At 38.9% G+C, this 14,972-nt stretch overlaps 1 protein-coding gene across 1 annotated transcript in view; it reads right to left on the bottom strand.

Annotated features, from left to right (window-relative positions):
* Positions 1-14,972, bottom strand: part of MDN1 (midasin AAA ATPase 1) — a 92,645-nt gene that overhangs the window by 37,880 nt on the left and 39,793 nt on the right. Inside the window, exons 38-56 of the mRNA XM_014964580.1 lie at positions 14,074-14,271; positions 13,875-13,982; positions 12,604-12,792; positions 11,566-11,655; positions 11,192-11,452; positions 10,790-11,060; positions 9,940-10,090; positions 9,049-9,165; positions 7,648-7,856; positions 7,061-7,206; positions 6,004-6,206; positions 5,431-5,651; positions 4,685-4,798; positions 3,700-3,832; positions 3,016-3,125; positions 2,265-2,398; positions 1,778-1,938; positions 1,325-1,445; positions 36-246 (exon numbers count right to left, since the gene is read on the bottom strand). Coding sequence (XP_014820066.1) covers positions 36-246; positions 1,325-1,445; positions 1,778-1,938; positions 2,265-2,398; positions 3,016-3,125; positions 3,700-3,832; positions 4,685-4,798; positions 5,431-5,651; positions 6,004-6,206; positions 7,061-7,206; positions 7,648-7,856; positions 9,049-9,165; positions 9,940-10,090; positions 10,790-11,060; positions 11,192-11,452; positions 11,566-11,655; positions 12,604-12,792; positions 13,875-13,982; positions 14,074-14,271 — 3,148 coding nt within the window. The remainder of the gene's footprint in view (positions 1-35; positions 247-1,324; positions 1,446-1,777; positions 1,939-2,264; positions 2,399-3,015; positions 3,126-3,699; positions 3,833-4,684; positions 4,799-5,430; positions 5,652-6,003; positions 6,207-7,060; positions 7,207-7,647; positions 7,857-9,048; positions 9,166-9,939; positions 10,091-10,789; positions 11,061-11,191; positions 11,453-11,565; positions 11,656-12,603; positions 12,793-13,874; positions 13,983-14,073; positions 14,272-14,972) is intronic.

Raw genomic sequence — 14,972 nt, 5'->3', positions numbered from 1 at the left:
ATCATCCTGTTAGGCTCTTCAAAAGCGTTACCTACCCAGACTAACATCTTCTAAATGATTAGCCCTGATTATCAGCCCATCAGCTTGCAGCAACGCTTTCTTCATCTTCCATCCAGTGGCAGCAATTTTCAGACAGCACATTTTTTCCTGCCATCTACTTTCTCCAAAAACCAATCTTAGCTCCAAGCTGTTAAGTGGTTTGCTGAGAACTTTTAATTGAGCAAAACATTCCATGCCCAGCTTATCCTGGAGGCACAAAAAGGACATTTGAACAGGTGGCAATTTATTTCAGCAGCGCTAGTAACACAACAAACAGTATCAGAACTAAGGTTTCAAATTCATGTGCATACGACTGAAGTACAGGTATATACAAACCAATCTGGAACAACTTAACAGTAATTCTTTTGTGGTGTTAGTCAATACAGCAGGAAGACAGAAACTGAAGTACTTGGCCATAATTTCTCCTTGTCAAGTTTTTTTTTTTCCCCCCATCATGAAAAAATGACACAGACTATGCAGCCAAACAATACCTCAACACTGTAACTTACCTAAACTAAGAGCAATAAATACAGAAATTAATAAAAACCTCCCGAAGCTACTGTCACTTAAAAGGAATTGGCATTTTACACCTGCAATTTAAATATATTTGGATGCCAAGAAAAACCTCCCAAAATTCTCAGTAGGCACTGAATGTTAAGTCCCACGAAGTAACTACAGGCATTTTTTACCAGCTGAGCATCTTTGAGAGATAAGGCCTTAAAAACCTGGGTCTAATTACTAATCACCAACTTGAGAAACCTATATGTCTACTCTTGGCCTGCTTTTTATGTTCTTTAGAAAATTGTACTGGAAGATTTTTTTACTGAATAGTACCAGTTGGTGAAATAACTCAAGAAAAGAAAAATCTATCAGAATTAAGAGGCCTTGCCTTGTGGTAAATCATAAAGCAGCCCCATCGTATGCTGTATAAAAGGAAGTACATGTTCTATTCTGTACACACACATGTTCACTAAATAACAAGTGGCACATCGATATTCACAAGTCTCCAGGACACAGCAAGCAGTACTATCTTTATGTTTGTCCACCGCTCAGTATTAAATATATATAAAGTATAATTAACAACTATAATATCTGGATAACTGATATATTTCACAAAAAAAGATGTACGTTAACATATGCTGAAATTGCTTTTGTTATCAAACAATTAAAAAAGAAATGTATTTTTGCTGCCCTAGGAAGCAAGAGCTACAAATCTTTATGATTCTTTTAAAGCAAATTTGGACATTGTGAAAATATAACTCTTTTGCAAACAGAGTACCAATACCTTAAAAGGAAGAGGTCTTCCTAGAGACTTCTGTAGTATCTTAATGTTGGCAGAAATACCAGCAGGATTGGCCAAACAGCTCTGAATCTGCTGTGAAACAGATTGAATTTCCTTGGAAACCCTTGGAGATTAAAAAAAAAAAAAAAAGAAAAGAAAAAAAGAGCACACACAGTTAAGTCAGAATTTGAGAAAAAAGGCTAAAAGGACACACAAAAAGAGGACCCTTCCCTTAAACTTTCCACTGAAGGGACAACCTACCTTTAAAATACAGAAAATGGGTAAAAAAAAATCTCAATAATGGTTTGGGAAGAAGCAGCCCAATGCTAAGAAATGAGTGTACTAATAGAACACAACTTGGACATTAACAGCAAACAATGTTAATTAGCTATATAATACTAACAAAAGGGTCATTTATACAACCATTTAACAGAATCACAAATCAAAGCCACTCACTTGTGCTGATCTGATCCGATAAGCATCTGAGGAATTCTGTCAATTAGATGCTTCATAACCCAGTGCCAGTGGAGAGAGAGAAGTGACAGCCCCGGCGAATCCACTGTCACAGCGTCAGAGACCGCCCACAGCCGGTCACGCCACAGCAAGCTGTATAAAATCTAACAAGAAGCCAAAAAGGTGACAGTTTTCCCTTTGCTGAGCCCTGCACGTTACAGAACACTTGGTACTTCAAGCAAGAGAAGATGCAAAAACATTGTCACTTCCATTCTGCAGGCTGAAACCCTACATTTTACACTAAGAAATGAGAAGACAGAGCACAAATACAGCCACTGAAATGAACGTGATATTTGCCTGCTGTCAGGCCTATTCTGAATATCAATAAAATTGATCATTTCACAGATCCTGAAACTAAAAACAGTGCTCTGCACGCTGCCTAGTTTCACTAACTTCCATGAATTAAATATACTATGAAAAATCCACTCACATCATGCATGTCGTCATCACTTAAGGCCACCTGAGTAGACTTCACCCAGTGAAATGCAAACGCATCCCAAAGTTCAAAGAAAGGAGCAAGGTTGACCACGACTGCGTGGGGAAGGCAGTTGTAACTTCCTGGATCTGAGTTTTGGGAAAAGAAAGGGAGAGACTGAATATTCCAGCTACATAATATAACAAGTATGGATAGATTTCTGATCACTACATCCTCTCCATGATTTGGGAAAAAAAGCCTGAAGAGATCTAAGAATCAAAGTAACACAAAATATTCCTTCACTATTTGCACAATTTGCACTATTACCTCTAAGCATTTAATATAAAAAATAATCCAGAATGAAGGAAACATTGATCAATAGCAATATCCTAACTTCATCACTACATTTTCCCTTTTATTTTAAGAATAAACTTCCTTCTTACAGAAAACAACAGAAAGATGATTAGAACAGAAGCACAAGTGAAGGATTTGGTTATTCTTACTAGATAAAGACAAAACACAATTCCACAAAACACAATTTCTCTCCACCATCTTTCTAAAGTTTAGTAATTAAGAATATCTAATATCTAATTTAAGCATAATATATTATAGCACATCAGTCCTCACCTGACTGTTTTACATTCACACAATCTTCTTTTGCACATTCAGGACACACCATGTTTGAAGTACACATTTTGTAACACTACAAATTAACCATATTTCAAATTGATCATAGAACTGACAGGAACAGTGACAATCAACCCACCTTTGCGGAAATCTAGAGACATTCTCAAGACACTATTTCTTGGCTTCTTGCTGGTAATCAAGTTCTTCTCAGTGTAGCTTCTTTTTTCTCGGTCAAGAAATAATACTGCCCTGGAGTAAAAATGAAATTGTTAGAAATCCAGTACCATTTTTAAGCTTCTGCCTTATGAGAAAGGTGAGCTACAAAGTGACATTTGGTACTTCACTGTATTAAGAAGCAAGTGCAGCATAACTAATTGCTTGAATATGGTTTCTGCAGAATAAGCTTCACAAAGAGCTGATTCCTGCCTTCAGCAATCACCAGGAAGGAAAAAGCATTGAGCTGCTCAGCAGATGCAACACCACCACCTGTGGGATCGGTGAGCAGCTGCTCCCTCACACTGTAACTGCAAAACCCACGTACATTTTGCTGTTATCAGGAAAAGCTGTCCAAATCCCAAAGCAACTGTAAGTTCGATGTCAGAGATTTCACACTGCTGCTTCTGCCTCTTTTATGCTTTAGCCCACAGTTCTGGTTTGTCCCTGAACTACTCCAGCCTATACGGAATGCTGGGAGCCCTGCTCCTTATATTAAGTGATTTGGTTTAGCCTGTGTCTCCAGAAAAGCAAAGAATTTAAAATACCTGTACAAAACCTCTGCCTAATATTTTAGATCATGTCTATCAAGCGTTTTTTTGTAACCCACCGATTTGCTACAGACTTCAAAAGGATCAGAAGCTGATCTGTGTGTTCCATTTCTGTATCAAAGTTCATCGAATTTCTAATTATGTCCAAAAACTGCATATTCCATCTGGGGTCCAGAGGCATCACGTGTTCATCTGGGAAGGCAGACAAGACAAGACAAGACAGTGGTGGAATCATTCAGTGAAAGACTCTCCTTGATCGCCCTGCCCATGCGAGAATATGAGGGAAAAAACTAAGGAAACCTAAGAGGAAGGCAGAGTCTTAAAGCTCTCCCATTTGAGTTATCCAAACAGACAAACACTCAGTTGACTGCAGGTTCTGTAAAACAGAACAGTGCAAGTATTAATATAACTAATTAAGTATCAATATAATTAATAATTGGTTAATACCAGTGGTCAGAGCACCCAAAAAGACAGCCTGAAAACTCAAGTCCAACTCCCTTTTCCCCTCACAGCCCAGGGGAGATACCTAGGACCATCCATGCAGGGTGCAGCACCACCATACGTAGCTTTCATGCACCCAACAAGCTTGGAAAGGAAACCACAGGCCTGAGCTCCCTGTAAAACACTGAGGGAAAATCACAGGCCTCCACATAGGATTCTGATGGGGCAACACAATAAATGCTGGGGAAAAAAACAGGATGCCTAAAGCATCCAGTCAGAAAGGCAGTAGGTGTATGTATCACTCTTAAGAACACCCCTTAACTCTGAGCTGTAGGAATACACCTGAGTCACAGATACACAGTCAGGATTCATAATCATAGCACTCACACCTAATTTGCATAGGATGAATCATTTAATTGCCATATTTGCAGTTCCAGACAGCAAGAATGGCTTTGTTGTTATTTCTTTTGCAACAAAAGCAACGTATAGTTTTGAATTTAGCCTTTGTTTTGTTACACACATTTCCTAAGAAGGGTTGCAGTGTCCTCAGAGAACAAATAAAGGAAGCACCAATACCTTAAAGCAATTTTTTTTCAGAAATACCTGTCATAGTTGGCTGTAGCAACTTGATCATGTTACTGACTCCAGACGAGAGGGGACTGGCATAGAAACTCCCAAGGGCTACAGCACCTGCTTCCAGCTGAATCCGCACTGGGTCTGTAGGCAAAGGGGAGAAAGCAGAGGTGTAAAAGAGCATTTAGTACAAATAAATCAAAATATCCTCAACTGAGCCAGCACAAGCAGCCTGCACGCACTCTAGACACACTAGTTGCTCTTATTGTGCGTTAACTCCAAGAGGTCTTAAAATCAATCAGGATATCATGGCCAGAGAGATAAATCCAGTAAAGGGTTCTAGTTAAATTGGTGATACTTCATGTATGCCACCAAAAATATGGTTTGTGGAAATCCATGAGTTAATACCTTTAAACATTCCTCTCAGTACATCTATTTTTGATTCCCCCCCCAAAAAATAATAAAAATCACATAAGAGCATACCTATCATAGACCAAGAGCTATCCAAAACTAATTTTTATTCAGAAACAGTAAAATTACATGCATACTTGAATAATAAAAGGTAACGTTTAGCCCAAAGTCTTGGGTTGTCCTTAATATGCACAACCTGTTTCTGTCTCTCCCTGGAGCCTCAGTGCCCTCGATTTAGTGGGGATAGTCAGGAACTTTCATATCAGATCATTTGATGGCCTGGATGTTTTCATAGAAGACTTACAATTTGTGAAAATACAATAAATCAACCCTTAGGCAAAAGAGAAAGTTAAATAATTACATACCAAGCACCTGTGGCAGATTTTTGGCTAAGGAGTTAAGCCATTTAACTCTCAATGTCCAATCCTGATTGGTTGCCTTTTCTATGAACAATTTCACCGAAGCCTGGAAAACTTCCATTTTATCCATCCAGCTTGCATCTATCTCAACAGGACCAAATTTGAGACCCTCAGGATTAGTGGACTGCATAATTTTCTGAAGATCTTGCAGAGTCAGTGGTAGTGTCCTGAAATACAAAGAGGTGAAGAGATTTTTAGGGCTCTTATTATCTTGTAAACCCAGTGTTTGTGTTCACATTTTCTGCTAAATTCCTAATCTTAATTCAACTCAAAACAGGTCAAATATACTTATTGAAGACTGAAGAGAGTCAAGTATTTTGGACTGAAGAATAAACCAGTAACTAATTAAACCTGTATTTGTAATGGTTGTAAAGGTAACAGGAGCCTCAGGTAGAGAGTGTGACTGCCACAGTCTCTACCCACATAAGTTCTCAAGACAGTTTTGCAGGGAACAATGACATGCCACCTATTTTGTTTCTTAACTTATTTATTAGACAAAAAAAAGTGTTTCTTGCCTACCTGCAGTTTTTAAGGTTTAGTCTATTCAGACAGTGCATGAGGACCTGTGCATCACCCCGGACTGTGGAAAGAAGCGAGTCTTCAGCCGCAAACAGCCCCGTGGGCAGGGAGTCTGGCCACAGCCCCATTGCCAGCAAGGAGTCACCCCAGGTTTCAGGGGAAGCCAGAGATGAGGCATGCTTCGTAACCAGTTCTAACACAAGCTACAACAGACAACCAAAAAGCAGTTCAGAATCATATTCAAATGCATTCAAGCACAATAGCTGAGAGAATTCTTTAAATATATGTATTTATTATGAAATCATTATAGATCAAACGTTCTACAAGCACTATATAACCTACACTACAAAAGTACCAAAGCATTTCCAAGTGAAATAACAGGCTGGACAGTTTAAAATAAGAAGTGAATATTGCTGTCTGCAGATCAATCAGTATTAATATCCCAAGGTCTTCAGCTGAAGGTGTTAAAAACAAGCAAGCCTCAGAGTCCAGCTGGGATATTCCCCGGCTCCCTTAGACTGCAAAAGAGTGAGCCACTATCTACCAAATGTCCAACAAACCATATTTATTCCCCAGGGAATATCTCAAAAAGCTCATTCCAGACTGATGGTCTTTATGCAGCTCTCACTCATCTGACCTCTGTCTCCAGTGGCATGCCACCACGCTGAGAAAATATGTCATGAAAGGCCAGGTGACAGCTGAAATCCACCATACTTAGTTATTCAACAACCAAAACCCCAACTTCTGGAGCTTCAATCAATCTGCTAGATTAAGTTACAAGCAGAACTGTACTGCTTACACTGGAGCCAAAAAAGGCTCAGAATCAAAAAGAGACAGAAAATGTCCCAATGCCACCTAATCCCTCCTCTTCATCACCTGACAGATGGCTGAGAGGTTTAAAATTGTTTGGTTCATCTCTCCAAGACCACCATCTTCATCAACACCTTGCTCAGGCAATTCAGATTCAAGAGGATCTCAAACACTAGCTTCATGAAATTATATTTTCCACGTGTCTAGATGATGTAAAAAAAAAAGCTTTCAACTACAGGACTTTTACCTTTTGGTTAATCTGCAGTTGTTGCGAGCGTCCGTAAACTTCCCAACAGGCTTTGTAGAAAGACTTTGCTAATCCAAGGCCTCTTTGTATCTGCTGCACAATCAACACAGCAGCCTGAAGCAAAGGTGACAAAGACGACGCAGAACCTGAAAGACACACAGCATTTAGGGTGAGGTGAACATTTAGAAACTGTCAGCCCTTTAACTCTCTCTGATGACAAACACCACTTTAGACCCTGAGGAAGATCCAAACCAAATGAATCCTACTGAGTACTGAAAATTGAATGGGTACCTCCCAAGATTAGCACAAAAATCTGACAAGATGATAAATAAGAGGTGACCAGCTCAAAATAAGACGTCAAACAGCTGAAATGAATGAAATTCAGTGTCATCTTGCTCCAAAGAATAATTTGTATAGGTCTTGTGCAAACCCTTGTGCAAAACAACCCAAACCAACCCAATTATACTTTTACGCCTTTACTTATACTGGAACATAACACAATTAAACAACCAAGCTTTAATATTAAAGAGTTAAATCAAATCTATGTAATGAGCTCAAAGTATTAACAAATATTGAACAGACTTTACCTGCTACTGCCGCCTTGGTCTCTGAATGCACAGCAATGAGTGCGTCACAGACACTGTCTCCCACTAAACCCAAACCATGCAGCAGTAACTTCAAATCCAGATTGTCCAACACGTTCCCATCGTTCTCCCCAGGAATGTAAAGTTCAATCCCACGATTCCGCATGGCTCTGGATATCTCCCCATGAACAGGATCCATGGAAAGGAAAAGCCTGTTGGGTATTAGAATAGAATAGTTCAGTTGAACCTACAAAGACCATCTAGTCCAACTGCCTTACATTCTAAAGATGCAACTTAGGGCTTTAAACTAGCACTCTGGAACCACCAAATCTGCTCTTCCAAATCCATCCTCATAAAAACAGGGACACTGATATCCAGAAAGACAGAGACATTTACTGAATTTAAATGAGAAATATGTATAATTATACTTTGAAATTAGCCACAGATATACTGCATGATTTTTAACTCAGTTGAGTCTGAGCTGTCTATTTTATCATTTGCCTACTTACAAAAAAAGTTAAACTAAGCCTCTGAGCTATAAAGATGATTTTTAAAATCTTAGCAATGGCATCAGATAAATTTGTGCTATTTAAAAACCAAAGTATCCAACACCCAAGTAGTCCACAATATCAACAGGTATCTTTTAAAAGCAAGGAAGAAAAAAACCCCAACCTCTTCTGAGACACAATTCAGCAAAAAACAGGTTTCTGAAAAGGCAAAGATCTTGTTTCCCATGCAGAGGAACCAGAGTGTATCAGTTTGATATTCTTTTAATTGATTTACAAAAGGTAGGAATTATACAGAATACTCTGTATGTTCTCTTCCCAACTCTCTCAGAGACTACTTTGGCTCTGAGAGAATACAGACTGTCTGGAGTTTGTGGGTTGTTTCTGGGTTTGTTTGGGGTTTTTTTGTTTGTGAGGTTGTGGGTTTTTTTAACTTCTCTCACTGCAGGAAACTCAGATTTAGGGATGGGATGGAAAAAGCTGGGGACAAAATTACATCCATATGCCATAGCTTTCGTTACCAACATATCTGAATACTTCACCATCTTTGACACATGTATCCTTCAACTTCATTACAGTGAGACAGGGAAGTGCTAAAATCCTAAATCAGAAATGGAGAATCAAGGCAGAGGTATATTGCTATGAATTTTCCAGTGTAATAGTTTATACTGCAATAGGGATATAAAGCCAAGCCTCTTAAGCTCTCCATCATATGCTCATCACAGCGTAGTTTTCTTCCTTGCCAGACAGACAGTGTCACTACAGTACATGGCAAACTGAACAGCATTGAAAAATATCAAAAGTCTGTCCCATTGCTGACATTATTTATTCTAAACCTGCTATTTGGTATGAAAAAAAAAAAACAAAAGGCCAAAAAAAAGGCAGAAAAGCAAAGTACCTGAAGTTTGGATGCGGAGCTATTGTAGGAATGGTGCCATCTATCACACCTCTCTCACTCATGGTAAGAACGCCTCCTGGTTCAAGTAAAGCGTTCAAGCGGTCCAACACAGAGGGGCTGCATGCAAAGGAAATGTATATGGTTATAAAAAGGTAACAATTTGATCCCCTTCTGATCTGAAATCAACAGGTCTTAAGCAAAAGGCCAAACAGCTAATTATGTTACAAGGTAACCAGAAAACTATCAATCCCTAAGTTAAGAAGGAAGACACTCCTCCAGAAAATTTAAATTACTGCTCCCACGTATTTTTATCAAATGCAAAATTTTGAGTTGTGAACCAAACAGTAAGAGGCAAAGTAAATTAGAGTCATAGAATCATAGAATTGTCAAGGTTGGAAGGGACCTTTAAGATCATTTGGTTCAACCATCAACCTAACTCTGATAAAAAACATCACTAAACCATGTCACTAAGCACCATGTCAACCCGTCTTTCAAATACCTCCAGGGATGGTGCCTCAACCACTTCCCTGGGCAGCCCATTCCAATGATTAATAACCCTTTCCATGTAAAAATGTTTCCTAATATCCAATCTGAACCTCCCCTGGTGCAACTTGAGGCCATTTCCTCTTGTCCTATTGCCTGTGACTTGGGAGAAGAGACCAACTCCCCCTCTCTACACCCTCCTTTCAGAGAGTTGTGGAGAGCGATAAGGTCCCCCCTCAGCCTCCTTTTCTCCAGGCTGAACACCCCCATCTTCCTCAGCCTCTCCCCATAGGACTTATTCTCCAGACCCCTCACCATCTTCGTTGCCCTTCTCTGGACCCACTCCAGCACCAAATTAGGGAGGTCAAGGAATTTACTCATTGAAACAAGGCCACTAAAATCTCTTACTTGCAGAAATTAACGTTGTCCATCAACAGCCAGTCCCCAGACTGCAGGGCCTGAACCAACATCCCGTCCACCCACTCGAAAGTGCCACGGTCTGCAGCCTGGGCTTGCTGCAGCTTGAAACACCGGAACTCTTCTACCAGGTGAGCAAACTCTGAAAGGAAGTATATCTTACATCAAGACTTACGTTACTGAGGTAGTATCCTGTTCCATTCAAGAAAAACAGTAGTTATTTTGTTAATAAACATATATACTTCCTACTTTTTAGAGGAATGTAACAGCAGAGGCTCCAACTCTTCAAGTAGCCTCCCACGGGCAAAATCCACGGAGACACACAGAGAAATACAAACTAGATTGACACTTTTTTCCCCTGAAGTCCCCCCTGAAAGGGGACTTTTCTGGTCCCCTTGCTCCCCCATTTGATTAAGTTCAATGGATATTAATGCCATATTTAAAAAAAAGAAAAAAGAAAAAACAACTCATACATTATTCTGCTGACACTTGTAAAGTTCAGCTGATTAATGCTTCAGAGAACAAATAAAGGAACAGACTATCCAAATTTCCTTTCTTAGAAACACAAGAGCTGTATTGTATCATATGTTGAGTAGTTCTGTATGGGACAGATCAGTACTGATCTATACCAGGTGTAACTACACAAAAAACCTGAAGAACCATCACCAATGTAACTTTTTCAGGAACCAAGCTGTTTAGTAGTATAAAACAACAGAATTGACTACAAAAAAACCCTATAAAACATCCCCAATGTTTTCTCAAGCTTTCACCAGAGATTCATAGATTTCTTTTCTTCAGAAATATATAGTGTCTTCCTGCAAATTGCCCTCCCTGTACATACCTGCCTTGGAGTAAGAATTTATTTTGTTGTTTAGTCGCTGGGTAAGCACAAGTATTCCCTCCAGTTTGCTCACTAATTCAGCTGTAACACTTCTGCCTCCTTCACCCAGAGATTTGGGCTTGTAATTCAGGATGAAACTGCTCCAAGCACGCAGCACAAGTTCAGCATCATCTGCACAAATTTCTGCCAGGAGAAGACTGTCCCTTACTAGTGTGCTCACAGCATTCTCCACTTTTTCCAACAGGCGCTGCCATGGCCTGTTGATATCGACCTGCAAACACACCATTAGGGAATTAGTAGTGCCTAAGGCTCCACTTGGTGCTTAAACACTAAGATCACAGTGGGCTGCCCACTGTTAGGTAGGAAGGAGAAATATTGCCTTATTATCCAAACAGTATTTACCTGTTCAAATCCACCCAGGAGCTCGGTTGTATCCATTGCACTGTTCATTGCCAAGATTTTCAGTCGATGGCCGGTCAGATGGGCCAGTAGCTCAACAAGACTGGTTTTGCCAACAGCTGCCGGGCCCACCAGGATGACCATCCAACTCATGTGCACACACTTCATTATAGACTCGAGGGACTGCAGGGAGTGATGCAGAAGGGAGAGACTTCTGCCAGGGCGAGGAATGTAGTTGCCACGAGAAAGAACTGAATAACCAATCTGGGAAGGACAAGAGAGACGTGGGTGAGTAATCCAAGAGGAAAATGGGAGTTCCAGCCGTGCAGGTTGTTTCCTTCACTCTCCATTCACAAAACTTCTTGTCAACTGCTTACCTGAACGTTATATGGAGTGATGTGAAACTCCCTGGTTCCTGTATACACACCAGCCTCCCGTCCAAAAATGTCTCTAAATACAGATATAACCTAAAACAGGTGAAAGAGCAAAAAAGAAACTTATTAGTATTAAATTTTCCACTGTACTAAAGACCTGCTTTTAAAGTAGTGTTCCCAAGACCTGCTTTTAAAGTAGTGTTCCCTCTCATGAGAAAAATATCCAGTCACATTCAATAAGTAATTTCAGTTTTACAATCTAATTTGACTTTTGGTTTAATAGGGGGGTTGGAACTAGATGATCTTTAAGGTCCGTTCCAATTCTAACCATTCTATGATTCTATAATTTAAATGTTGTGAAGTAAAACAAAAGCAAAGGATTTCTAGGCAAGAGAGCGTTAAGTAGGTGGCAAAAGTGGAATAACAACTGCAGTTGAGTGTGTTTTATTAGAGGAATCTTAAGCAGCAAGTTTAACAGAATGAAGGGAGCAATTTGACAGGCAGCTTAAAGCAGTGACAGATAAATAAAAATCAATAAAAGAAATCTAAGCCAGAACAATTCAAAAATGCTCTCAGGGAAGGGCAGAACTATGGGACATTATTTTTACTTACTGTACTGACACAAATGCTTTTTAACCATAACACTAACAATCTCTCCGTATCTCAGTGCTATTTCTCTCCTCTGCTCCCTATCTTCTTCCTCACAAATATGAATCCCACTTCTATGAGAATGTTATTATTTAATAGACAGCGACACAATATGTTGTGTTTTGCTCTATTTAAGGTCTTTGTTATTCTACTTGCCTTCATTTACACCAGCTTACTGCTTTTACGCTAGTAGGTAATTAAACTGGTATTTTAAAGGACAAGGGGAACAGGTACATAAATTAAACAGGTACATAAAAATCCCAAACAAAGCTCTTTGTCTTTTCTTAGAGGTAATGTCTATGAATGAATTGCAAAGTATTCCCAAATTTACACCTGGATTTCTAGAAATACCTGCTGACAATGTGAAGAGCAAGGAGGGAGAACACAGCTCACCTTTTCTTTGTCTTCTCTGGTTCTCATTCTTTCTCCATAAACCAAAAATACATGCTGGCCTGGATCGTAACATCCTGGTGACTGGTCAACAAGCATAAGCTGGCACCAGCGGAAAAGATCACGTAAATTGAACTCCCAGGGACCTCCTTTCTGTCCCCACTTTTTTTCAGCCATTACTTCTTTGTCAATCTGGAAAAAGTAGAAATTGAAAAGAAAATAAAATACTAAGTAGTCTTTTATTCCAACCATGTGCTGATCTTCCAATATTTTTAAAAAACTCAACTGAACTTCTGCCTTTGGCACTGCTTCCAAGACAGAGGAAAACAGGAAGAGCAAATTATATTCACTTTTCTGAAGATACAAGGAACTAAAGCTTGATTTAGTTTGCTCCTCCTCTAGTAATTCTCTCACACTCAGCTTAAATCTCCATGAGTATTCAGATAGTTGCTGCCACAAAAGATTTTATGTAAGGCCAAAGAATACTACTTTATCTTAACATTCCTACACTTTTTTTTTTTGTTTAATGAGATGAAGATAAAACACAATTTCAGAAGCATGACCACAAATAGAATTCTGAGGATTTTATATCCTGCACTTTGTGCAAAATGGCAGCATCTAAGCCACAAAATAGTTGATAAGTTGATGACTTGTAATTAATGCTTGTTGAAAACCTTTTATGTTAGCATAATTTTAGATCTGAGCATCTCTGAATCCTTTGCCGTAGATAAATCCTGTCAGGAAAGACTTTCCTTTTATTGGTGTCTCAGTGTTACAGAGTAATGCCACATATCCTTAAAAGCTTCTGCTTCTGTAAAGGTCAGATGCTGCTTTTACTAACAACAACCCATAATAAAGAGCAGATTAAAAATTCACACCAGAAATACACATTTCAGTTCTTGTTAAGGTATAACTAGTTTTGCTTCTGCTTCAAGTATAATCCCTGTGTGTGGAAAACTTTTCTTAACTCACTTTACCAAGCTACGAAATCATAGTTTCCACCTTTTGTAGAACAAGGTCCTTTTTATATACATATTTTTTATCATCTGTGAAAAATTATGCCTCTTCAGTTATCAATAAAATATCTGATTCTAGTGGTAAAAGAATTCAGGTGGTTTTTAATGGCATTCTTTATTCTGCATATATTTCAATTCCTCTTTTTCACCCATACACATCTCTATAAAAAGGCTTGAAAATATAACATTAGACTTCATTTTTTATTCTTACTGCTTTCTGCCTACTTCTACACAAAATAATTTAAAATACATACTTACCATGTTATTGAAAGCAACCATTTTAGCAATTATACTTTTATCAATAGCAGGAAACAGTGTAATCCCAATAAACTCCATATCTTCTGCTGACAGTGGATCAACATACACCTGTAGAATAAAAAGCATGCTGAGTGTTGATATTGTCAGAAAACTCCAAGACAGGATAATGGCAAAGTTTAAACCAAATGAATGAGCTTGCCTGTGTAAATCTATTAAGAAAGGACTTGGGCAGGCCCTTTCTTCCACCTCCTTGTCTGTACGGATTCTGGCATCCAAAAATCTTAGTCTTCTTGTGCTGTACATGAAAATTCATTCCCAATTCTGGAACGTAAATCTCTGCTCTGTGGTCAAAGCACGCATTTAGCCCCTCTAATACAGACTGAGAGGCCAGATTCAACTGAGGAAAAAAAAAAAAAAGGATACAGTATTAATACTGCACAAAACACCTTAGCATAATCTCTAGTTTAACAGGCTGGGATAAACAGAAGGTAAAATGCAATTTCCTTGCAGTTCCAAAACCGTTGTATGGTATTATCTCCATCTAGAGTGTTACACTGGAGCAACAAAACTATAATTAACAGTTTTCCTTATGTGCACTTGATATTTGTGCTGTGTTTCACCACGATAACAAAACAATTCTCCATCATAAAATCTACATGTTCAAGATGTTTCTTCTTAACTTATGTTCATACATTTGTGGCATCCCAAGTGCTTTGTCTGCTTGCTTGTTTTTTAAATGAAGGCAATCTGGGTTATTTAAGTATCATGGTTGTTCAGAGTAATACGGAACTCTTCTTCATCTGAATGAAATCAGTACCCAACACATTGTATTAGTGCCAGCAAAAGGCCTTCTATTTCAATGAAATCTATGTCCATACAAGACCCTATGTACCAAAACGTCTGTTGACACTCTTCCCAAAAGATGTAAATCAAATGTATCCTCAGTTTTCAGTAGTAACTTAGGCTGGGATTCAATCCCTCTTGTCTTGTCTAGAAGAGGTCTAGTCAAAGCTGGTCTTTTACACTCTCTCTACAGAGGGCCAAAGGGCAGAGGGACTTAGTAGAGGAAGATTAATTTTCTCTTGAGTGGAACGATCA

Source organism: Calidris pugnax, unplaced genomic scaffold, assembly GCF_001431845.1.
Source record: "Calidris pugnax isolate Ruff unplaced genomic scaffold, ASM143184v1 scaffold219, whole genome shotgun sequence".
Classification (NCBI taxonomy): Eukaryota; Metazoa; Chordata; class Aves; order Charadriiformes; family Scolopacidae; genus Calidris; species Calidris pugnax.
This window is presented reverse-complemented; position numbering and strand designations above follow the sequence as displayed.